At 50.5% G+C, this 24,498-nt stretch overlaps 1 protein-coding gene across 1 annotated transcript; it reads right to left on the reverse strand.

The window, feature by feature from the left end:
* Positions 1–102: 102 nt before the first annotated feature.
* Positions 103–24,354, reverse strand: LOC125725152 (protein FAM117B-like). Its single transcript, XM_049001774.1, is given in 9 exon segments — positions 103–2,416; positions 2,518–2,638; positions 3,264–3,516; positions 3,678–3,821; positions 9,488–9,601; positions 10,974–11,003; positions 11,005–11,067; positions 17,203–17,372; positions 23,319–24,354. Coding segments are annotated over 9 exon segments (1,977 nt in total). The 5' UTR covers positions 24,112–24,354; the 3' UTR covers positions 103–2,127.
* Positions 24,355–24,498: the final 144 nt, after the last annotated feature.

The raw sequence follows: 24,498 nt of genomic DNA on the forward strand, positions 1-24,498 counted from the left end.
TAAAAGACCAGTGAATTGCATACCTTGAGCAGTATGATGCGTCACTATTTAAACCTGATTACGCATTGGGCTGTCTGTGAGGCAGTGATCACAAGGGCGACGTTTACAGCAAGTGCAGTTTTATTGATCGTCAGATAGAGACGGACCTCAGGGAGGAAATGGGAACTGGGAGAAAAGCCCAAATTAAATACAAAGATAATAGAGAAGGGAGGGGAAACTGATATGCAGAACAGTAATAAAATAGGTCTTCTGCAAAGACTGAATCAAAGCACTCTCTCTGAATGCCATGGTAAAGACTTTCACTCACACCTGCACAGTCCTGATCTTGTAGTCAGTTATTTTATTAGGTCTGTCGACAGGTAAGACTATCTAGAAATGACACACACACACACACACACACACACACACACACAGGTGTTCTGTCTGAATATGATACATTAGCTACTGAAAAGAAGGTTTTGATGTTGATATAGTCTCTATATTTGCATTTAATAGAAATGCTGCATTGTTTTGTTACATTCCTGAGGGCAGAACTACGCAAGCAGTCATAAGTTGTAAGAAACAAACAGGCCATTTTAAATATCCATTTTGTGTCAGACAGCCATATATAACTGACTAACACAATGCAGGGAAAAGTGCTGGAATATTCAAGTAACAATCGTTTCCTTAAAGCACAACATATTAAAATGGTACTAAAAGTGATAACTGATAATGAGGGTGACGGAAAGCGACCAAAACACACAGGAAGGTTCTGCTTTTTTGGACCAAGCCCTCGACCCTGAAAAGAACAGGGATGACTGACGTGGCGAGGTGTGCGTACAGACCGGAGTCCCGCAAGCTGACCGAGCGTCTGCTTTCGCGAGCTCCACATACTCGCACCGATAAGGTCATCTCAACTTCAGCTGACAGTTTAAACGAAGGTAGAGGCTTCACTGGGCTTCAATATAAACACTGTACTCTCTCATTGTAGCAGGTCGCCATTAAATACCAATAAAGAGGGAGTGGAGTATGAGCCATTCTGGGTAAAACAGGTCTCAGATCAGTGAGGCAGGACGCCTCAGCTTTGAACCTGTACACTCATTTCAGACAAATGGGACACCACTCGCTCATTCATTGCACCTCAACCTTAGCTACTATAAACACTGAAAAGAACATCTGAAGACTCGGTGTGTTTTACCCAGACAATGTTCCCATGTCACTTACCTGCGGCTAGTTTGGAATCATCTCTCAGACTAGGCCTGGCTTCACTGTGGTCCAGTTACGGTTCTCAGTCTGGCTCCAGTCGGATCTCCCTTCTGCTAGATGTACAGCCTGGTCGTGTCATTGGCCCCTGGACAGCCATCCACCCACATTTTATGTCCTGTTTCACCACCTGCACACTTGTTTCTACTAACTAGTGAGCTAACTATCAGCTACTGAGCTGGTGATGCAGATTGCGGACTGCCTTGTGGGGGTGGAGGTGGCTGAGGACTGTGGTGACCAGTTCAGGTGATTACCTGTCCAGAGGCTGCCGTCCTGTGACACACTTTCCTGATTTTTTTTCCGCTAACCCTATTTCCATCATGTTTAAACCGCAAATAAAAAGCACATAAAATGTAAAAACCACACACACGTGGGAGCCGCCCAGCTGTCCACCCACACAACCAGACGGGACACACACTGCTCTGCGCTCCCTTACCAAACACGCTCACGCACCTCTCGCTCACATACAACACGTGACTTTTGCGGTGAAGCAGGCCAGCTTGGTCACCATAAAGCTGAGTTCTGTCTATGCCCCTCCAGGAAAGCTCACCGGTGGGTTTTTAGAAATCATTTTCCCATCAAAGTGTCTCTAGGCCAAAAAAAAAAAAAAAAAAGTAAAAAAAACCCATCAAGGACACGAGCGGAGTTATGAAGTCGGCACGGTGTGGCATGTCTTCCTGAGTGCTCTTTTGGGGTCAGGAGAGGCCACCTGCGCCTCACAGTAACCCAGCTGAAAAGAATTCACAAACCTATGAGTCTTTTTCTGTTTTGGAAAGAGGTGGCGGTGGGGAAAGGGGAAAAAAAAAAAACTCATTCATGAGGGAGACACTATAGTACACGTGCTTGGTCTGGTGGGGGCAGTGTTCACGTGTGGTGTAACGCCTCTTAGCTGTCAGGCTCCTCCAGGTGCCATGGAAGGCAGGACTGCTGGCTGGAAGTGCTGGTGCCCCGAGACACACGCTGGTCTGGCTCAGGGCACAGTGGGGAGGGGCCCACAGAGGGGGGCGGCCCGTGCCCGCTCAAGCCGCCGGAGCCCTTAAAGGTGAGCTCCTGTGTGGGAAGGAGGGGCTTGAGGATGCTGACCAGGCAGAAGGCAGAGCCACTCTTGGGGATGAAGTTGACCTTGTTCCTGTCCGGGCATAGGAATTGTGGGATCTCGTGAGGCAGCCGGGAGCTGAAATGGGGAGGGGAAATACCACCATGACATTATGAACACACACCGGCAGTGCACAGTGCACAGTGCCCAGCGGCAGAGCTGCGGGGGGGGCGACTCACGGCGTCTCCTCGAAGACTTTGACCCTCTCGCAGCCCTCCGGCGGCTCCCTCTTAAACATGTAGCTGTTGTTGGGCTTGGGGGACGAGGCATATTTGGGGAGGGGGGAGTTGGGATATGGATCTGTGGGCAGAATGATCGCCCGTCACATGTGCTGGTCAGAGCATGATTCAGAAGCAAACAGGAGCAAGTCAGGGAATAACACACAGCTGCTCCTCGATTTACAATGGCGTTACTTTCCGATGAACTCGTCATAAACGGAATACATCGTCCGTTGAATACGTTTCCGATATAACCGCTAACTACTGTCACTGAATAAGTAACTAATTACTAATACCAGTACTTGAAAAGTAAATAAATGAATACAAGTTTTAGTTAAATACAGAAAAAATACTGTACGATACGCTGTTAAACACTGTAGGCGTGTTTACATTTGCGATCGCTACAGAAATGCGTGGCTGCATGGATGCTGGCATCTGTAGGAAGTATCGTGTGGTATATCGGTACCCTGGGAACAGATTACAATTCAAAGTTCGATGACTACTGAATGTGTATTGCTATTGCACCACTGTAAAGTCAAAATACAAAAGGCAAACCATCTTAAAGCAAGAGCATCTGGGTGCACAAACAAACGGTCCATGAAAATACAGTCAACCTTCAATTCAATTACCCATGACAGCCTGCACTTTAAGTTCATGACAATTATAATTCTATATAAATATTATCCAGTTCTGTGGGGGGAGGTCACCTTTCTCTCGCCCGTCATTTAGAAGCTCTTCGCTGGAGCAGGGGCTCTCTGGCCCTGCGTCGCTGGTCACCGTCAGGAAGGTGGGGGACGTGGACTGGGAGCGGCTGCTGTTGTTGCTGTGGTTACCACCTCCCCCACCAGCTGTGAGGCCACCTCCACCTCCCGAGGGTGTCTGGGTGTCGATGCTGCGGGTGCTGCTGCTGCGATGTGGCAGGGGCGGGGGGGCACGGTGGCCATCGGGAACGTCCTGAGGCTGGCACAGAGCACCACAGGTGTGCAGGTCATATAGCGCCATGTGACATGGAGGAGAAACAGGGGTGACCACAAAAACCTCTGTATACCAAACCCGATATGGGCCAAAGATAAACGCAGTGAAGTGGGTGACCCTTGATGGGGGGGGGGGGGGGCTCTCACCATGAGCTGCTCGTCCCGATCTCCTGGCTTATGGATGATTATGCGCTCAATCTCCTGGTTCAGCCCCTCCACACTGTTCCGGAAGCGGGACACTGTCGACTTGGAGATGGGGATCGGCACCAGGATAGTCTTGGGAATGGGTGCCTGGACAGAGGGGGAAGAGCACAGCACCGGTTCAGACCATGTGGGGTTGGGGGAGCAGTGCAGATGCACAGGAGCGATTCACCACATGGAGGTTAGCAGGGAGCCTGGCATTACTCAGCACCGCGTAGATCCAAACAGCATTACTGAGCACTGGGCACACGCAGTCCTAACAGCGTTACTGAGCACTGCACACACACAGACCCAAACAGCAGTACACAGCTACACACAGACTCAGTTTGGGTTACACAGTGACACAGATAGCATTACAGCGCTACACACTCAGACCCAAACAGCAGTACACAGCTACATACCGACACACACACACTGACCCATAGGAGAGCATCACATAGCCACACAGACAGACGGTCTGTACTGCTCCCCCTCACCCCGCTGTGCCTCGCGCTGTTACATAACACAGTTTCCCTGGCAGATCTCTGCTCCTAGCCTGAGACTGGCTGCCTCCTGGAGCCTCACGCAGACGCCTCCGAGAGCCCCGTGTTCAGCCCGCACATGGACGACCCCTTCAGCTGCCAGTGCCAGCAGGTGACCGAATCTCCACGCGGCAGAGAAGATGTGGCACTGCTAGGAGACAGCCGACTCCCGCAGGGAGTCACAAAGCACCCGACGGAAACATCATCTCCCCGGACAGCCCAGATGGGAAAGGGAGCAGGGAGGATGGACAAAGCTGTAAAACCTCTATCCTGCTGCACGTCGGCGCCAATCCGCGGTTTCATTTCAGAGTCCAGCACCACTAGTGCAGAGACTCATGCGTAAACAAACAGCTTTAAGGAAAACCTCCCTCACCTTTCCACAATGCCCGCTTCCAGTCATCCTGAAAAGTCCTTAAATTTTATCCTTCCTCCTCCTGTCTCTCACTCACATTCTCCTCCTCTCCTATTCACTCACTTACTCACTCACTCTCTCTCTCTCTCTCTCTCCCTCCCTCCTTCCCTTCCTGACTCACTTTTCCCTGTAACATGACAACCGAACTGGGCACTTAACTCTCCGCTCTGAGAGGCTAACAAAACCCCAGTGGACCATGCACCCACCCCCCCGGCTCTACCGACCTGCTCACCCCCCCTTTCCCACGAGCCCGTCCAGGACGACTCATCCTCCTGACAGTGCTGGACCTGAGTGTGTGGCAGCCCGGATTCAGCAGGAGGGACTCAGAGCAGCTAGACCTGGAACTGCTGGCAGGCGATGGGGCAGATCAGCAGCAAACAAAGCGGTGAAAGTGATGAGCACTCACATCCTTGTGGAGTCCCTCCCTCTCACACACACACACACACACACACAGCCGGTCACTTACAAATACTAGTATTAACCTCACATCTATTTACACATGCAGTAGAAAAACCGAGTCGTTTCAGGTACAGCATAAGGGTACAACAGCAGTGGCCGCAGTCCTTATTCCCCTGTAGCCAATAGCGGCCTCAGTTCCACATGACACACGAGGCGGAATGCTACTGTTACATCTGTGACTTTCAGGAAAATGACTCCCTGTCATTTGAGAAGCAGCCATGGAACGTTTCGGAAACAGGAAGCCGAAGCACGGAAAGGTTCTGGGACAGAAGGGAGCTGCAGAGCCGCGACGTGGCTGACAGCGCGACGGTCACTCGCGGGGCACCTGTCAAGCTGCGTCTAGACCTGCAGGTAACCATCGTCCACGAGCCCGTGGTCCGGGTCCGTACAAAGAGCAGGGCCGGCGCCCTTGTCCCCTGGACACCGTTTGGGGCCACAGCGCCGTCTATTTTAAACCAGTCTGTCGTCAGCTGGGACAGACCCTTCCACGTCTCCCAGTTTCACAAGGCGGTGCCGAACTGGGGCAGGGCTGGGAAAAAAAAAAAAAGTGGGGCGTTTCAAAACTTGGCTGCCATGTGACAGGCTGGCCTAATTTGTCTGTGTGGAGTGAGACGGGCCCCTAAGTCACGGGGACAAGAGAGACAAAAACAAAGATGAGAGCACAAGCACATTCAAGGAATGCGCTCCGACGTTCCTCCAGTGAACTTTCTGGACATTTGGAGTAGTGAGAGAATGTCACGCTGTCAGAGAACGCCAGAAAGCCTGACCGACTCTCATGGAATAGCGTGCTGTACCAAATAAAACATCCCCTCTGTCAGCACGTTTGCTTCCGAAACCAACAGAATGCTGGCTATCTGCAGAGCCACTGCAGTGTCTGTTTATTTCTGTGAATTATGAATTTAGGAGTGAGTGCCCAGCTGGATGGGAACAAGATATTTACTACCAAGTGCTTGTGAGGAACTCATGTTTAAAATCAGCTGAGGCTCCTTCAGCTGAACTGGAGATTTTCCTCCTTGCTGGCATTTAATCAGCGTCAACAGGACACCCAGGCACTACAAATACAGATACATGAAGGGGATAGCACAGGCGGACTCAAGCAGCAGCCCTCTGGTTCGAGTCTGAGCACTCAACATGCCCACAGTGCACATGGGTAGGAGATTGGGGTAGGTTGGCCAATCAGGGGAGGCCATGGCCTACACTTCCTGTCTGGCCGGTCCACAGTGTCAGCCTGAGATCGGCTCCGCCGCCCTCCAACATCTCCACTGAGCAGACTGTACAGATGGAGTCTGCTCAACCTACAGTTGACTTTAATTAGAGATCGCGTGCTAATAGTTTCTCCTCCAGCACACAGGGAGACGTCCTGTCATGTCTCTGAATGCTTGGTAACTTTCAGATCCTGAATAACAGGAAGCGCCGATGATTGGCTTCCAAAATGGTCACATGGTCTTGGGTCACCTCTTGTGTAGGCTACAACAAATGAGGAAGGCTGATCACTCTAAGGAAAATAGTAGACCACATGTTGGTGCAAATTTTTCTGCGAATAAATGTAAAAAGCCTCCAGAGATAAGATAAGTAATTCCTAGCTTGTTTCGTATTTTCTCCACCAGTGGGCAGCATTGCCACCCAGACTGCTTTGGAAACCAACTTAAGGTTCTGGACAAAACTACGACAGACCTGAATAAGCCCAGATGATTTGCTGGTGAGAAGCAATGACACAAGCAATGCAATTTGGAATAAAGACGAGTAAAACTGACTTCTAACCAGGCAGCCATGTGCAAACACACTGCCCACCCTACATTAATCAGTGGATGCCTACCTCCCGAGCTTGGCCTCTGTAAGACTTACAGGAGCATTGGTAAGTTTGGCTCACCAACCACTCACCCAACACTCCATGCAGCACCAGGGTTTGGACGCCCTGGGAACTGTGTCCCCTGCATGCGCATATTTTTATCTGGGGTCTTTCCAACATGGTCAGTACTCCCTTGGTGGTCACCACAAACACCCCCCTGCACATCCGACCGCATCTCCTTACCTGCACAAAACTGACGTGTATTTACTTCTCTGACACTTCAACCAAATAATACTTTTTAGCATTTTAAACGCTAAACATCTGCCGGTTTTTCACAGATTCACATGAGTACTTCATCAGACTTAAACCAACAGCTATCCATGTGGTTTACAGCTGCAGCAACACCTGGTCGGATGGAATTTACTTCCTGTAAATCACGCCCGTTAATCAAATGAATGTTTCTCTCACTTGCCTGTTCCCCACACTGCAGCCTTTAACAGCACTGTAATGCAGACTGCTGCTTCATCTCTACCCCCAACCCACGCCTTCTCTCCTCCCCCCACTCCGATACCCCCCGCCCCTGGTTCCCAACAGAGGTCACGCTCATGCTAACACACAGCCTGGTTTTACATCAATGTCATTAGCCTCGTTGGGGGGGGGGGGGTGAGACTGGGGTTAAAATGAGAGCTAACTGAAGGGGGCAGGCGTGCAGGCGCAGTGCAGCCGCATGAATGCTGAGAATCAACAGTTGTATTCTTCTCTCTCCTCTTTAGGGTTTGGTAGCTGAAGAATGTGGTTTAACCCTACCAGCTGCCTGTCCCGGTGCATATGCTACGCTGGGGCATTTTCTGGGAAGACGCGTTTAATGCCTGGACCGCCTCGGCGAAGGAATATCCCCACATACAGACAATGCCGTGATCAGCCGGCACTCAGCATCGCTCAGAACCAGCTGCTTACCATCATGGCTAATGCAAAGCAGAGAGACCCCAGAGAAAGTGGGAGGGGACACACACACACCACCCCTTTAATTACGGCTCAGAAGACCATGGTGTACAGCCCACACACACACACACACACACACACACACACACACACACACACCTATGCGTTTGCAACAAGTCAGGTCTGGACAAGGCCTGAATCCATCATCGGCTCCGACACTAACTGCTCACAACAATCAGTAACGTGACTGTCGACTGATTACTGTCCCTGCTGCAGAGTATCCTTGTAAAAAAATAAAATAAAATAAGATAAGATAAATAAATTGCTGCATGTTAACAGGGCTGCCTGTCTATGGGGGGGGCGCTTTCTCAGCACCAGACACACCGGAGGGCCAACTGGAGGGGAAACTGGCCTCAGCTGTCTCAAGACACGGTGTCCATCTCAGGATGACACTGCCTGGATCACCCAGGGCTGATCACGCATCAAACAAAAACCGGGAATCGACAGAACCCTTCTGTGACAGAAGGCCCCAGACTAAACACAGATCTCCCCCCCCCCCCCCCACCACGCAGGATGCTGTGAATTGAGCTGCTGGCAGCACCAAGCGCAGCCGGGGCCGTTGGTGGGGCCCACTGACCAAATGCCGAATTGATTTGTGGGCAAACACAAAGACTGGCTAGCAGCTGAGGGCCAGGGCCCAGTGTCTGAACCACTGAATACGCTCAGGAGGAGACGCCTTTCAGGGTGCTGAAGAAAGCCGCACCTGGTCAGCGCGGCCCTGTCATACAGACGTGGAGAGAGGGGGACGGGGGGCATACGGGTTCCGGAGGGGCAACACACACATACAAATCAGATAAAGGAACAAGCTCTGGTGAAATGAACCAGTGTGCACTACTGTACACAAACCACATATGCATTTGCACAGAAAAGTGAGTGTCCAAGTTCACAAGCACACAGCGACTCCACCCTCAAACCTGCACATTTACAAGCCTCACCAAGCGATCCTGAACCTGCTCTGAACATGGAGATGTATCCATGTATAGCACTGAATGCAGCCATCAGGTGTAGGCTAAATGGTGCTCTTTATGTGTCACGCATCAACCATGACTAGGCATGTGACTAAATCACGGTCCCAGTGAGGAGCTCAATGGCACAAGGCACTGTGGTTTTGAAGTTAGCACTGATTCTGCCAATATCGCTTACCGCTGTCCACCCTCTGGCAAAAACTCATCCATCTCTTGACGAATCACAACGCTGCCAGCAGTCAGGTGATTTACAAACCCAATACATAAACTTAAAAAGGTATGAGGTACTATTTTCACAAGCACATACCTTCATATGCCTCAGAGAAAAATTATGGATGTCACAGGATCCAACAAGAAGAGTGCATTGTGTGCATTCTTACCTATGATTGGCTGATGGTGGCGGGACCAGCACTAAAGGAGCATGTACAGTCCTGTGAATTCTCACCTGATTGGTTGATAGTAGAGTGTCCATCACTAAAGGAACATGTACAGTCCTATGTATTCTAACATGTGATTGGCTGATAGTAGAATGGCCATCATTCAAGACTGAAACTTGTGCAAATTAGAGAGCATATTAAAGGAGCATGTAGAGTCCTATGCATTCTGACCTGTGATTGGCTGATGGCGGCGTGGCTGCCATTGAAGGGAGACTTGCGGTCCTTGTCCCGGTGGTGACGGCTGCTGTGTTTGCTGCGCTGTAGCTGCTGCCGCAACTTAGCGATCTGAGGTGTTTGGGGGGGGGGGGGGGGGTGGGGGGGGTAATATAGCATAAAGGACAGAGGCCAAACGGTAGACAAGATTGAGTGACGGTGTACAGACAGCTGACGGTGCCACAGCCAAAGTCCCGCATGATGGCCGCACTCCAGCGGCCCCCCCCGGCTCAGGGTGCTCGGCCGGCCCCACCGGCATCAGCAACCACGCTTCCATTATCCGCTCCGCTGAAAACACCACCTGTGGAACTGTGTCCAAACTGACCGGCACCTTTAAACGTTTACAGATGTTAACGCGAGACACCTGGGGAGGGGTCTCGGCGTACGCTGACCACCTCCCATTCCTTTGTAGGTAAATGAGTTTCACAGAAAAGGCACTGGACTTAACTTCTCTATGTGATGAATGCTGCTTGGTTTTAGTGTGGGACACTGCTGGGTAATTAAATTGTAACGCAGCATATATTTATATTAAAAGTTCCCAGAAGTGTGCTGCTCCTCTCCACTGGTGATGTAAGGAATTATGCCTTTTTAACACTCGTTAATGGAAAATATATTTAACAGATAAAAAGCCATACTGCCTCTGGGCCACGGACTGCAGAGCTGAGCTCCTTATCTCTGAGGTGTGAAGAGGGTGACGGACGCGTGAGGTTAAGGCCGGTTCAGGAATCCCTATGAGCGTGGCCTCCAGCGACCCGAGGAGCAGATATAGGGGCGTGCCCGGGGGGGCGGGCCAGTGGGCGACGGGGGCACGGCACCGTCTCTCACCCCTCGCTTTTGTTTTCATCAAACGCCCCAGATGAAAGACACATTCTTCCCACATTCTTCCCCTGCTCATTATACAGCCGGCTTCAGGGACAGCGGGGCGGACAGACTGGGGGGGGGGGGGAGGCAGTATGCGGGGACGGATGGATTAAAAAAAAAAAAAAAAAACGGAGGAAAGAACAACATGAATTAAAGAATGGGGTGAAACTGCAAATGCCCTCATCTGATATACCCCCCCCCTCCCCCAAAAAAAATTAACAAACAGTGGACATCCTGACTAGAGAGAGAGGCCCGGGTCTTGGGACCGACTGGAAACAGTTTACTGGCTGCATGTATGAGGACGGTTGAAAACATAAAAAGGAAAAAAGTGAGGAAACATGCAGTGAGGGTGTGACTTGGGCGGCATGTAATGAGAGGTGACACTGGGGGAGGCAGCTTTCAGTCCACTGCAGATTAATATGACAATGACGAGGAGGTCCCGCCTCAGAGCCCCCCCAGGCCGCCCCCAGCCACGTTCACACAGAGGAGCAGAGCAAGTGTGGGATAACACTGCTGTGGCCTCTCCGAACGCGCCACAAAGGCGGGCAGTGTGTGTGTGTGTGTGGGGGAGCATCTCCCTGACCTCTTTAAGCTGGTCGGTGCTCCCCCAGGATGGCCGAGCGCTTATGGGAGCCCCTCCTCTTCTCCGAAGGGTCATCTGCCCAGGCGCTGGGAGTCTGGAAGGAGGGGGGTGTAGGGGGTGAGCTTAAAACATTCATCCATGAGAATGAAATGAGCACAGCACCATTAGCTCAGGATCAGCAGTAAGTGCAGACGGAGCATGTGCTGCGGCGCGGGGCCACGGAGGGCGGGGGTGGGGCCATCTCCCGTCTCTGCTTCTAACACCTTGCTAATGGATTTGGCCTGTGAACATTCATCAGCCCATTCATGTCAGATTCTCAGCCCCCCCCCCCCCCCAACACACAAACACGGCAGCGGGAGTCACACAGTGCCTGTGCCCTGCGAGACTGGAGACAGCGAGCCGGACAGCAGGCTGGAGATGAACGCAGACAGGCCGTCACAAAACATCTCCAGCGTGCCCCCCCGGGGGTGGGGCTAACTAGAGTGTCACTGAAAGCCCTGTGGGGGGTGGGAGCACAGCACAATAAAAAAAAAAAACACCCAGAATATTCTTCCTCTGGCAGATGCTGCATAAAAAGGTAACTGTAAAGAGAATCTTTAAGGTCAGCAAACAATGGAATGGGGCAGACAGAACAACGGCGACTGGTTTGGACGTCTCCTGTCACTGCGTACGAGAGCTCCAGCCACGGGGCCCCCTGGGCTAGGAAGGAAGCTGAGACACGACGCCCTGCCCCCCCCACAAAGCTGTCATGCTTAGTAAGCATGGGTCGCCACGGTAGCCGGATCACCGCTGCTGTGTAGGCGTCTGAAGAGAACAGAGGGCGGGACGGATGCAGCGCTCGGCATGGCGGGGGGTCCTCATGGGAGAGAAGCGTTCTGGAGACCGTGACCCTGATTCCCAGAGAATCGAGGGAGAGGCGGACCCCACGCTCATCCCCTCTCCCGCTCCGCCTCTACGCTCGGGAGGGGAGCAGTGGGAGGCAGGTCCCAAAGGAGCAAGCCGGCACAAGGGGTGCTGGGACATCGGGGGCATCTGTGTGGCAGGCAGCCTGAGAGATGCGTGAGCGACATGCACAGGGGGAGCCATGATCACGATCACAGTGAAGAGGGGTAGAAGCTGGGGGAGGGAGTGGGGAGTGGTGGGGTTCACAGAAGCAAGAGAGCCCGATGCTGGCACTCAGATTGGTGTCCTACAACACAGCCGGGGCAGGTTGGGTGGCCAGCAGGGCACAGCATGGACCCCCCTCCTGCCCCAGGGCATTTATTTTAAAGGCCTGAGGAGATCAAGGGCTTCAAGATGAGTGGAGTCAGGGAAGAAGCATCCTGAACACGGAGTGGGGAGGAAACCCATGGCCTGGGGGATGTCAGGCAGAGTTCGTTACCACAGCTGGGAAAACAGGGCAGGGCCGGCTGCTGAAACAGGCCACTGGCGCGAGAACTGGCACGAGAGGCCGACAGGCAAACGGGCCCGGCGCCAAACGGGGACCTGTTTGATGTTGCTGTGCCTCTCCGGATTCATCCACCTGAAGCCATGCTAACTGCATTCCCTGCACCGTCAGATATTCCTCAGAAAACTGCACACGCTGAGCTGCCATTAAAGACTCATCTGCTCTGCACCAAGGGTACAAGGGACAACACTGGGCTTGTCTGGCCTTACCCTCTGCCGCTCGCCTCCAGACATGCCTGTGCATGTCACTAATTCTTTTTGGGGGGGGGGGTTAAAAGTGTGATATTAATACTTCCCGTTGCCCTACAGCAGTCTGACAGTGGAAGCCCACAGGCTGTGTGGCGGTGCAACCCATGAAAAGTGCTCTTTCTTCAGACTGACTCTCGGCTTCTCTCCCCCATAACAGCATGATACCAGCTATTTCTTCCTTGAGGATCGCCCTGGGAACAGCTCCTGACTCCTCCTGTCTGTACATCGAGGGCCTGGTCCCAGGTCATGCGAGGCTGGGCTTGGTTCAGGCCCTTTTATCCACACCCCCTCATACCACAGCTGGAGAAGGGCGCTTCTGCTCTGGCTGCTCCATTCCCGCAGTGGCATTCAGAGTAAGAGACTGACAGAGGCAGGTGGATTTAAGAACCTACAGTTAAGCTTATCTGCGCCGCTCCTCTGTAGAGCAGGCAAACACACCCTGCTGCATGCCGCCTGAACGCCACACTCGCAGTCGAGGTAGGAGAGGGGAATGAGGTGCTGGCAATGGTTTGGCCGTCCGGAGCAGCGGAGCGGGTCCCCTCGGAGGCCTGGGACACAGCCGTGCATCACTTCCTCCTTCCCACCGGTTTAAGGTTTCCAGCCAAGCACCACAGTCTCAGGCACAAACGGTGCTCTGTTCACCAGCTGTGTGGATGGTGGGGGGTTGCTGCTGGGCCGGGTATGATTTGGGCTAGCTGAAGAGGGACAGCCTCCTGACCATTCATGCCTAGAACCTTTTTTTTATTTCCATGCGCCACATGACAGGAACACACACTGCTATTAAAGACCTGTCGGGATTTCCATCAGGATACCCACAGTTTGTGGTGTCTCAAGCAGAGCAGATAGGAGGAAGCCCATCACATAGTACAATAGTACATGGCACTGAAAAATACCATGAAGCAAACCAGACAAACAAAAAAAGGGTCATCTATACATTAGGGGACTCCTAATGTCTCCACTGAGGGAACAGGGGTTTCCCAGAGCCATGGTGAAAGACGGCTGCTTTTGCGGGGCGTCTGTTTAGCGGCCTATCCAGGTACGTGGCTACATCAGTGCAAATTAGCCCTGAACACAAACAGCCCATTGTGAGGACCGGGCGGGGGGGGGGCGGTAGCGGTGAACTGAAAAGATTTGCAAGCCCGTGACATCACACATCATCTGTGAACACTCCAACCTATAAAGTCTTCAACACCAATGAAAGGTCTATTGCGGGAAATAGTTATTAGATTTTAACCAGCTAAGTTTCCTTTTAAAAAGGAATGGATTTTTTTTTTTTCTGGGGGACGATCCTTATTCCACACAGTCGCTGTTGTCTTTAAGCATTTGGCATCCAACAGCAAGGGTCAGCAGATAAGGATGTGGGCCTACAGATAACGGAACAGCGTTCTGGCCTGGTTTCCCAGAGCACCCAGGCTTTGTACCCATCAGCCCAGCACATTACCCAAACTGCCCCGTTGTGTAAAAGCACCGTTCAGTGCCAAACTAAACTTCCGCATGAACCGTAAATCACTCTTGGTTAAAAGACACCACCTACTGAGCCACTGTGTTATCTTATCCGGGTGAATGTCACATGGTGTGTGTGTGTGTATACACATTAATAAAAAGGTCCACTTCATCACAGGTGATCTGTTTAACGGTTACACAAAGGCCTAGTTACGATTTCATCATGCAGGCTCTTCACTTCTGAGGAGCGATTGTGTTTAGAACTGCGAGAGCTGAACTGGCGGCCATGATGGAGCCAGTGCCCATGATCCAGCATAACTCAAGTAACCCTTGATTTTAGTACCCCATCTACTTAAAGTCTTCAAAGGGCCTTTGTTCGTGCCGTTCAGCGATGCCCTTCCTTCTGAAGGCCGCCATTGAGGGCCCGGGGCCCCCATTGTTGGTTTATTACCATAAAAGGGTCTCTTCAGGTGGCACCTGCCAATGGCAGATGACTTCACAAAACCACCCAGCTCTTTAGTGCTGCTGCTATGACACCACGTTCTCTCTCTCTCTGGATGAGCAGAGGATCGGCTGAGCAGCACCTGTGTTAACGTGGATAGCAGTTTTCTCCCCCAGACATCCTAAACCTTCCCTCTTCCGCATGGGGTTATATAACACTGCTGTGTGTGTGTGTGTGTGTGTGTGTGTGTGTGTGTGTGTGCGCGCACACAGTCTCACGTCCCGTGGGAGAGATCGTTCAGGGACAGCTGACAGCTCATGAAAAGGCTGTGCCTCCATTTCCCAGCTCTACTCCACCACTCCCCGTGAGTGAAGCTCTGCTTCAATTTCAGACTATTTCAAGGCTGACCAGGGCTTGGAGGGGGGAGGGGGTGCTTCAAAGGCATAACATTTATTCTAACTTTAAATCACAGTTCTCTAAATTAGTTTGGGGGGGCTGATGAAATTTTGGCTTACTTTCATTAGTGAGACTACAGAAGATCTCTTATGGGAGACTGAAAAGGATATCAAGTTTAGAGCATGTCAATGACACACACACACACACTTTTTTTTTTGCCCTTGACAATGAATAAGACTGATCACTGACGTTGATCAGCCCTGGGCTAATTACCTTCCATTAAGCAAAATATCCCTGTTAAAGCTGAAGTGAATCTGTTCTGTTTTTGCGTATACGATGTGCACACATAAAACGTGCTGCGCTAAGGGGCCGTCAAGGGCTCCACTGTGCCAACTACTTTATCAGTGTTATTTGTGTGGTCACCAGGCGCACCGGTGCACCGCTATGGCAACTAGCACATCACGCTGGTCTAGTTGTTTTTGGCAGGAGGCTCCCAGGACCAAACCCAGTGGATGTCTTCCAAATTCCACATTCTTGGTCACAATCATTTTTCTTTATGGCCCCCCGTGGAGGGCATTTGAGGGAAGATGGAGGAATGGGATCCACGGCAGCAGCCCCTGGCCATCTGAGGACGTAGCGTTCATGACAACGGCCCCCTGGGAAGAGGCACTGCACCCAGGCAGTGGGCGACATCAAAACAGACAGCCGTGTCTGAATGGGGGTGTCTGACAGAAAGCCGGGTCGCAACCACAACGGACCACGTCAACGCAAATGCACAAAAGGCTGAGACAGTGAAGAAGATCAAAGTCTTTCTAAGGTCTACTGGCATATACACACTCACCACAGTAATTGTGGAAAGCTGGCATTCTGTGTGCATTTAATGCCACGAATCAGTTCTAATCCCACCCAAAGAAACGCCGAGGACCACTGACCAAGCTTTTAGTTTCTTAAAATGAACCAAGTGTTCATCTGAGTTTCTATCTGCGTAGAGATGGTAAATCCTAGCTGCCCCCCCCCCCCCACACACACACACACACACACACACACACACACACACACACACACACACACACACACACACACACACACACACACACACACACACACAGGGCCCAGAAGCGCAACAAAAAAAAAAGTGTGAGACAAAGAACAGGAGGAGGAACAGAAGGATAAAGCAAAGAGGTGAAAGCAAGACAGGAGAGGAGAGAGGAAGGCTGAAAAGCCACAGTCCTGCTGGCAAAACAAGAGAGCAAACAGAAACACAAACAGCTCACAGCCTCCCAGGAGACCAAGAGAGGGGATAACCATGAGGGAAGACGGAGAACGATCTGCCTTTTAAAACTTAACAATGCTTTAGGCAATGGTTTGGGGGCAGTGGGGGCACGCCTTCGCTTTGACCAAAAGGGGACGGAGGGAAAACGCTCTGGGAAAGAATGTAGCTATCACTCTGGCTCAGGACCAGCCTTACCAGAAAAACGCCCCAACATCCGTCTTTCTCTCAGCACACTGGACCTCCTCCACCCTTCCTTTCCATCTGTCCAAAGCCTCCCTCTCTCTCATGTTTCATTTCTGTCCATCTCTCTTTCAGTCCCTTACTCTGAACACCTCTCAGGGGTCCATAACCTCCAAAGAGCATCCCTAGCAGACTGCACACTGGGGTCTCTCACACACACACACACACACAAAGTTGAACCACTACAACATTACACTATATAGCAAACAAATGAGATTGGAAAAAAAAAAAAGAGACTGGGTTTTTACTGTTGTACATTTCATACATGTTGATCCAGTGTTTCTCAGCCCGGTCCTTGTGGACCCCCCAGACAGTCCACGTTTTTGTTCTGGCACGGAGCTGTGAGGGAGCGAAAACACGCACCGTCTGGGGCTCCCCAAGGACTGGGTTGAGGAACTCTGATGTAAGCAACACAAGCATATTAAATCTCCCTGACAAGAGAGCACTCCGAGTTTGGAAATGTTTGTTTTCCACGTGGTTTAAGAGTCTAACAGGTAGCACGTTGGCTGAGTATACATACCAACTAAGCCTGATTGCATCTGTTAAGTTTCACACTTCTTATGTTGCAGAGTCTAACAGATTCTACCAGCCCTTTGGGTCACTCACTAACACTGTAAACAATGACAGACGGACTCTGAGATGGCCGCTCAGGCAGCCTGGTAATGACGGCCCACACCCTTTGCATTACTGCCAGGTGCTTCCTTATCCCAGCATGTGCGGGCCAGCAGGGTCAGGCTCACCTGAGTGGTCTGGTCCACCATGCAGGGTGCACAGTGGGCATGACTCCCATCCCGAGGCCAGTGTCCTGACAGGTAGGGCCCCGTGAGCGTGTCCAGTGAGGAGGTTCGTCGGATGCTGGAGGAGCAGCAGGAGCTGTACAGAGGAGATGCTGGGGGGATCCGTGCCTTCTCTGCACAAGGAGGGGATGATATGAAAGAGAGGAGCGCAAGAGAAGGAGAGAATTTTACTAGAATTCACACATGCATATGTGCAGAATTTGTATCTTCAAACAGTTAAATATATTCAAAGCCCTACCATACTAATATACGAGCGTGACTGCTGGCCCTAGACGCAGGAAGGACCCTGCTATTGTATCCTTGGGTGTATGACTCGTATAACATTTCTCCTGACGTCAACCGCTCAGGATTAAAGCGCTCAATCGGAGCCTAATCTGCTCAGTTACCGTTACTCATTCAGAAAGGCGCAGTCGGCAGGTCTGGTCTTGGGCCTGTAGTATAACATGCCAACCGCCCACATTTAAAGATCAGCAGGGGCCGGGACGGTCTTTCAGGGAGAAACCCGCTCGTCGTGACCTACATTTTTTGAAACTCCAAGGGTAATTACCCCGTCACCCCTCCCTATTCTTCCCTCATCTTCCCACAACTCCTCCCCCCCCCATGCCTGTCCCATTGGTTCCACAATTCCACCTAGCTCTTTTTTCTCTGTTTCTATAACATGCTCCACTTAAAGCCTGCCCTCCGAAGGAAAACCACAAACCCTTTCTGCTATTTTATTCGTCACCCTGGCAGCCCACTGACAGACATGCAGAAACAGCACAGTAACTCCGTGGCTCACTCCTTGCAGAAAGACAACACTGCACCTCCCAACCGGCCCGCTGCCCATCAGCTTCTTTCCAGACCTCCACCCCTGATTTTTATTTATTTTATTTTTTTTTTACTAGCTGACTGCACAGCGAACACAGGCACAGAGATCACACCACTTTTAGATGGACCATCTGGCAATCAGGAATGTCTGCAGGCGGAAGAGAAGCTAAACAAATCTGTGCAGCTGAAGCGTACTGTACACACACCCTGGGTGGCAGAAGGACTGACAAGTACTCAAAACTCAAGTTTCCGTGGGTTTAGGAAGGAAAAAATGCCCCAAAAACACCACCACTGTGAAAGTACAGCAGGACGGCCTGTTTGGAGGAGGCATTTATGGGACTAAATCATGCCTCTCTGCAGAGCAGGTTTACAGGATGGTTGAGCCCTGTGACATGTGGGGAGGGTCTTGCTCCTTCTCCCAAGTCGGGGTACTTATCGAATAAGCAGGTTACTCAAGCAGATTCCCCTTCACAGCTGGGGACACCTGAGCTCGGGAACCACAGGTGGGAAGGCGACGGCGGCTGTGACCTTCATCACACGGGCATGCGAGTTAACCCAGTCCCTCCCAGGACATGCACCACAAGGCAGCATGTGACAGGGCCCACTCCTGCCAAGCTGCCACGCTCAACGCCCATGATGATAGCGCAACCACTGATAGCACGTACACTATATAATCCGCCGTGTGTAATTAACGCCACAGGAATCCCTGCTTTTCCTCTAGGCCGTTTACTAATTAAACACTTCAGTTTTGCCTGGTGTAAAACTTAGAGTAATCACTTCCATGTGCAAACATTTCATAGAATAAAAGGGGGTGGCCTCACCCAGAGGTAACAGGTGTTCGTTATTTAACGGCCCACGCCGATCTGAGAACGACAGTGGTTCCTGCTACATAATACCAGAGAATAATGCAGCACTCATGGCTTACGAACAGAAAACACATTACATGAGTTCAGGTGAAGTCACACTGCTGGGAGCTCAACTAGATAAACGGCGCTAATTAGCATAAATAGTATAAAATACTATAAAATCTAAATCATATAAACTTCAACTTTCAATATAGCGTTGCTGAAACCGAGGGAGTCTTGCCCTCATAGGGGATCGTGTACATTCTTTATCTCTGGACTGCATAATTTTGCCAGACTTATCAGTACATAGCATCTCTGTCCATTTGAAGCGTTAACATGTTCTGGCACAGTGCTGATTTTGATCTGCTTCCAACAACTTCTACAAATCAGTGAAGGGAAAAGACTACAGATACTTGAGACAATTCAGAGGACCATGCTGCAAACAGAACGCTGGTGAAAAACCACCATGTGTCCCTTTGAAACGTATCTGTGAAAAACAACACATGGGACCTAGGAGCAGCAGTCTGCTGATCACAGACCAGCTTTAGCACTTTTATGACAAGGGCTGGTTTATCTGCCCTACTTCTCCCACGGAGGAGACTGTTTGGTCTACAGTCCTGTGCTTTACACTCCAGTTCTCTCTATCATTTCAAAGGTAAAGGTCGAAAAGAAATACAAAGTAATATTCAAGCCGATTCTTATTTCCCAAGTGTCAATGTTATGTTCATGTTTTTTGTTCTAACCACAGAATTAAATGACATTTTTTAAACCCACACCGCATTCGTGTGTAGCCAACAGTTATAAAGAAAATACTATTTACTATGGCAATAAGAGAAGAGTATAAGAGGAATGCAGAAAGCTATTTCACAGCACAGCAACAGAGGCAGACAGAGTTTGAAAGAACTCAAAGAATTGGGTAATATAGCAATATTTAATAATATTTGGGTTTTTTGCTAGGGATGTCCCGATCCACCTTTTTGGTAGCCCAATCGGATCCTTTCAATATTAATAAAAGCCAATTCTGATCTGGTCTTTTGATATATATTTTTTTAATTATACATACATGTTGTGTTTTGGAGAAGCATGCGGGACAGTGGTTCAGAATATCCCAGCATGGAATTCTACAGTCAAGCACAAAATGGTGCTTAACCACTCAAATACCCAGATGCAAACATTACTGGAATAAGGTTTACATTGTTAAAAGACCTAATCCAGAAAGCTGGGAAAATAACCAATGAATCACTTTATGTAGAGAGTTATTGTCAGCAGATGATTTTTATTTCTGAAATTAAACAAGGCTGAACCACAAGCGAAATCCAAATGGGTTTAAAAGGGGGTTTAGTGCACCACAGTGGGAGAACGCAAACCTGATAGAACAAGAAGACACCCCACTCTCTCTCCCCCTCGCACATACACAACCTGTTTGTCAGGCACTGTGGGTGCTTCATATTACGTATATTACATCCAACTGAGAGGTAATTACTAATTCCACATCAATGCTGAAAGCATGAAAGTGAATAAAAAAGTTTAAACCCACAATATTACAAAAACAAGCACTCCCAGAACAACAAACCAAATCTCATCTGAATGGGTCCATTATGTTATGTCGTCATCAAGACTGCCTGTTAAGCGACAGGGAACCGACAGCCTGTTCAACGGAAAGAGTCAGCGTGGCCCACATGCCCGCCAATGACTCCTGCGGTAAGTTGGAGAGGGAGCCGGACACTTCGGGAGAAAGCCCCAGTACGTCTAGTACGTCATGGGTACTTTGCCAACGTGGAGACACGGCTGCAAACAGCAGCCACCTCCACTCTCCTGAGGTTGGCCGGACGGGCCCCGTAGCACATCGCTGGCAGGAACTGTGCTTTTACTCAGAAGCCAACGAGGCAGGAAGCCTGGCTCTGGTCTCACCCTGCCCCGGCGTGCCCTGCCCTGATCTGTCCCGTCACCACCCTACCACAGAACCGTCTTACTTCTTATGATTTCACCACACCGGTTACTGCTCACAGACTTACTCACTCACTTGCAGCATCACATAAAACAACTATAATTTACTGTTTGACTTGAGTAGCTAGAGCCTGCAGGAATTTGGGAAAAATACCTGGCTAAGAGGTACAATGTGCGCAGTACTCGGTTTTGGGTGCCTGCCCCTTTTCTCAGGGTGGCAGGAGGAGGAAAAGAGAAGTTTAGGGAGAATGATGTGGCCATTTCAAAACATTGAAAACATGTTTTAGGTTTTGTTTTATCGAAATATGTAAATGAACGGAAGTGTTTATCAACATTAAAGGGATTCAATTCAGGCAAAAAAAAGGAACACACCCCACATGCACACAAAAAGTCTCATTATCCGGAAAACTGACATTTATCACTGGGTCAGGTCCATTATGTTGTTTGTGGGGGGAGCCTTCTATGTCCTTCAGCACTCCACCCCCCCCCCCCCTTGGATTCCTCCCCTCCCTGCAGGTTCCCATAGCCCTGCCACCCTTTCTCTGCATATCTCTATGCCCTCTTCTCCCACCCTCCCCTCAGTATTCAAAGGATATATGCTCATCTGGAAAATAACAGTATTTTCCGAGGATATGAATAAAACCACTGGCTCACAATGGAAAGGAGGGGGAGGAACATGCCTGAACAGGGAAGGCAGAAAATTTAGACTATGCCCTGGTTTGTTTTCTGTTCTTGGGATCTAGCTGCCTGAGTGACTGGCAGGGCAACCGCAGCCAAAGCAAAGGGTGTCCCAACTGCTCTCATCAACACAGGGCATACAGGGTAGCCGATTTTTCACAGGGCGAAAAGGACAGCCTTGGATGCTGGGGCTGACTCCTCCCCACCTACCAAGTAAGCTTAAGAGTTTACCCCATGGCCTCCTCTTAGATGCAAACAAAAAGTACTATTCTGGCCATTAAAAAAAGAGCAAAATCTGACATTCGCTTCATGCATCACTGAAATTTCAGACCCATGGAAACAAGCCTGATTTACTACCAATACTCTTGCTGTTCAGACTCACAATCCAGGCTAAATAAAATTGTACTCTGTTAAGCTATGAAAACACTGCATCTCATGTGGGGGGGGGGGCAGTACTTCTGTGGTTTTCTTGTGGGAGTCAACCACCAGAGCTATGATCACTGGGCAAACTTTTCACTGGGAGAACACCTCATCTCCATCCACAGTAAATATGATTTCCATACATTACTGGGACAGACCATACATGCTCCCTGTCACCTGCACTATACGTTAATTCTTCCATATTTATGTGTTTTTATGTGAAACCTGCTTCTGTTTCTGTGTTCAAATCACTTGCAAAGCACACAAAAACATTCATTAAAGAGGATCAGTCAAAGAAGGACCACACAGATGGCAGTTCCTCCACTACCACTGGTGAGAAAGGCATCCAGACAGTGCCGTAGACATCTGTAGCTACAACCAATTTACAGCAATATTAATGAAGGATTTCCATGAAACCACTGTAGTAATGAAGGAGGGTCTACATAACTGTGGTGTGGATTCCCACAGTCTAAAAGCAACATGTGACTGCAAGGTCACACATCCCAACCCTGGACAGCATACTGTTCTCCAGATGTTTCCTAATATGTAGATGGATATTATTGTATAAATGAACTGCAGTACACTGGCATCCCATTCAGGGTGTACCCCTGCCCCGTTCAACTGGGATAGATTCCAGACCACATCTACAACCATGAGTTGGCCAAGCGATTGGAAATCAATGGACGGGTCAACTAACGCCAATATATAAAATGGTCTGTCATGGATGCAGCACTTTACTCTACAGTAAACACAGCTGGCCTCTGGCGATGACAAGGCCCAGGAACCCCCAACTCTACAAAATGTAGGTGCTTTTGGGCTCGATCCCCATCCTCTCAGGGAAAGTTTACTGGACTGCACAGCAGATGGTAGGGGCCTTACCACACCGCATTGTGGGTACAATACCAGTATCGGGCTCAAACTGTGTCAGGGGAGATGGCCAGTAATCGGATGAAGGATTTCTGGGTTTTAGTGGGGCACCTTTTCGAAAATTAACCCGACTTGAGAAACACTGCCATCCTGGACACCTGGCGTCCAATCAGCAGCAAAGCGCTAAGCCCCTTAGCTGGAGAAGGGCCATCAAAAACAGCCGGTGAACCACTTCATAAAAAGCAAACTGGAACCTTTGCGCTCAGGTGAACTGTCAGCTTCAGGAATGAAGTAAATAAATACATAATAATAATAATAATAATAATAATAAATTACGGAGATAAGTGTTTTTCACCTACCGCTTCCACGGTCAGTAAATGCTGGGGCTTTCTCCTGAAGTGTCCGGCTCCCTCTCCTATTTACCGCAAGAGTTACTCGGTCAGCTGAACTGACCTCTCGGCCGGCCGCCAGCGTCTTGTTACCGAAGCCACATACCTTTGGAGAGAGGCGAGCTGGGACTCCTCCTCTCCGGGGACTGTCTGCCATGTTCCGGGGACCGGCGCTGGGCCGGGGGCTGCTGTAGTCTGCCCCGGTAGCCAGCCGACGACGTTACCTCGGAAGGCAGCGGCAGTGCCTGCAGGGGAGATGTCGGCGGAGAGCATTCGGCAAGCCAGGGCTGCTGCTGCTGCTGCTGCGTGGGGGAGGGACACGGGGAGCCGCCGTAGCCGGGGACTCTGCCGTTCGTCGGGTGTAAAGCGAGCTGCTGAGAGGCTGCACCCGAAAACGACGATGTCGGCTGGGGGGGTCTGCCCGCGGCGCTTGGTGTAAAAATGGGGCTAGCCTTCAGCTGTGGGGCGGCGGACGGCCCTATCTGGCTGCCCGTGGAGGACGGCGGAGAGGAAAGGGGTGAAACTGAAGGAAAGACCGGCGGCGCGGGGCTAGTAGAGGCGGCGGCCCGCGTCGGGCTCCGGCTGAGCGAGGCGGGCGCTCGCGCTCCGGCTTCGCCTCCTTTGCCGTTACAGCCATCGCTGCGCGTGGCTGCGCCGCATCCGCCGTCGGCGCCATGCGACGACCTCGCCTGCAGAGGGGGCTGTGACTGAACCTGAGCTCTTAGCTGAAACGGAACGGTAGCCTTCATGGGCAGCAGGCGACTTATCAGACTCATGCTTGAGTTACCCACTCCCGCACCTCCTGCTCCACCACCGCCGCCGGAACCTCCACCGCTTGCACTGCCTGCAGTGCCAGTGTTGGAAGTCGGCGACTCGTTTCTTCGAACTCTTTGAGACATTTTAATGTTTTAATCCAGCAACGTCATATAGCAAAAAAAAAAACAATATAAACTTTCCCCACTTTACTTAAACTGACTTCATGATGACTTGGCTATCGAGTTTACTTTGGTCCATTTTCTGTAGACTACATTTAAAGTCTTGCCTCCACTTTCCTCACCGTTGCACTGCTCCTCGTACACACACTGTGCGACACTATACTAAAACGAGTCGGTCAGTAGACACACCGCGAGCCCGTGCCAACCCCAGACACAGAGCTCTCTCGCTTCTCATTGGCTACATCCATACTTATGGAAACTTTTAATTGGACAGTCAAATATGTCCAACTTCTTTTTTCTTAAAGGTACACACGTCCCGTTACAATGAAAAACAAGTAAAAAGTTTTTTTT

Source organism: Brienomyrus brachyistius, unplaced genomic scaffold, assembly GCF_023856365.1.
Source record: "Brienomyrus brachyistius isolate T26 unplaced genomic scaffold, BBRACH_0.4 scaffold62, whole genome shotgun sequence".
NCBI classification, from domain to species: Eukaryota; Metazoa; Chordata; class Actinopteri; order Osteoglossiformes; family Mormyridae; genus Brienomyrus; species Brienomyrus brachyistius.